This window comes from Rhagoletis pomonella, unplaced genomic scaffold (genome assembly GCF_013731165.1).
Source record: "Rhagoletis pomonella isolate Grant_MI unplaced genomic scaffold, Rhpom_1.0 Rhpom_scaffold_24510, whole genome shotgun sequence".
Lineage (NCBI taxonomy): Eukaryota > Metazoa > Arthropoda > Insecta > Diptera > Tephritidae > Rhagoletis > Rhagoletis pomonella.
Window position 1 is genome coordinate 1 of NW_023482985.1, and position 1,720 is coordinate 1,720.

At 34.8% G+C, this 1,720-nt stretch overlaps 1 protein-coding gene across 1 annotated transcript; it reads left to right on the forward strand.

The window, feature by feature from the left end:
- The first annotated feature begins 220 nt into the window (after window positions 1-220).
- On the forward strand, window positions 221-954 carry LOC118732661. The gene is made up of 2 exons (XM_036461792.1): window positions 221-305; window positions 451-954. The coding sequence occupies exons 1-2, from the start codon at window positions 303-305 to the stop codon at window positions 952-954; spliced, it is 507 nt and encodes a 168-aa protein (XP_036317685.1). The 5' UTR covers window positions 221-302.
- The last annotated feature ends 766 nt before the right edge of the window (window positions 955-1,720 follow it).

Below are 1,720 nucleotides of genomic sequence, written 5' to 3' on the forward strand. Positions count from 1 at the left end.
AGCAAAAATTTTGCAGCAATAATCAAATAATAGCTAAGCGTTGGTTTGGTCATTCGTTAAGGATTTTCTCACCGCTTTTCAACCAATCTCTAAGTGCACCCTAAAACTTCAAAATGAGCAGTATATTATAGGAGACTTCTTCAGGGATTGGCTTACTTGCGAACTAGAGCTTGCAGACTTGGTCCCAGAAAATATTTATGCAGATTCCCTCCTATAAGGCTTTCGTCGCTGCTCTATATCTAGATCCAAGATTTAATTTTGAAGAAACACCTCTCCTCAGCTCTGAGCAAAAGGATGTTGCAATGGTAAGCCAACTGAAATTTATTTCAAAATTCATTATCTTGATGTTATATTTCGTTCAATTAATTTATTGTTTACTTTGAATTTTTTATATCTTTATAATTGTGAGATACTAATCCAGTTATTTTAATTTTTCCTATTCTTTTACAGGATCACTTAATAAGGACTTACGAAATGATCCAGAAAATTGAAAATCCATCAGAATATGAGAATGATTGCACTTCTGGAGTTGTACCACATACAACACAGGACAATGAACTTCCAAGCACATCGAAAGGGGCGTACCATAAGTTAACGCTTCACGTAAGGTCATTGGCAAAATCGCAAAGTGCAACGAGACCAATCGTAAAACCTGACATCAAACAAAAGCTGGTTAATCTCTGTGTAAAAGAAATGGAACCGTTCGACACAAATGTCCTGGAATACTGGAGAAAATTTTATCGGAATGAGTGTGAGATGTTGAAGTTAGCGGAGGTTGTATTAGCAGTACCAGCAACACAAGTTTCTGTTGAGCGGGCTTTCAGCGCACTTTCTACAATACTCACTAAGTTACGTACAAAATTGTCAAAAAAATCGTTATCGAATCTATTGATAACAAAATTAAATTTTGATATTCTCCACTTCTCAAAATTAGAAATTGAAGAAAATAAATAGATAAAATAATGTGATGTAATAATTTGCTTCATTTTTTATATACATATCTGTGTTCATATGGAATAGTAGCTTATGTCGAAAGGTTGGCTTTAGTATAATGCGGCATTCGCAGCATACGATTTATATTTTCCAAAAAAAATCTAAGAGGCTGCTCTGTAATACGATTCGAAAAAGAAATGCGATGCAATAGGCAATTAACACTGTGGGAAGACTCTTATATTACTTCTACCACTGACAACAATGCATATGTATATGTATACGTGCAATTATAGCGTAATTCCTTAGAAAGCGAAAAAACATCTTCCATACAACGCCCTAAAAAGTTTTCAGGATAAGCTGTTGTGAGTGATCGCGAATGGAGCACCCGCATCGTTTATCTCATTTATGTAGGTGCACACCCAAAACTCTTACAAAGTAAAATTTTATGAAGAACGTACATACGTATTTACGAAATATCTGGTATTCAGGGAAATCCCAACTAAACCACGCAACTCCGCACTTAGCGAAATGCAGTTTGAAGAAAAAATCACTACCTGCTACAACTCTAAAATGAACGAAATCATGTGCTCTATTTCCGTAAATATTTCTAAAGCATACTAGTTATTAGTGGAAAATAAACAAAAGGTAGGTAGAAAGCTGCTGCAATATTGTATCTACATACATACTTCAGGCTAAAAGGCTCACAAGTAAATTTTTTTCGTCTTTGCAAGGTCGTAGTAAAACCAACGCTTAGCTATTATTTGATTATTGCTGCAAAATTTTTGCT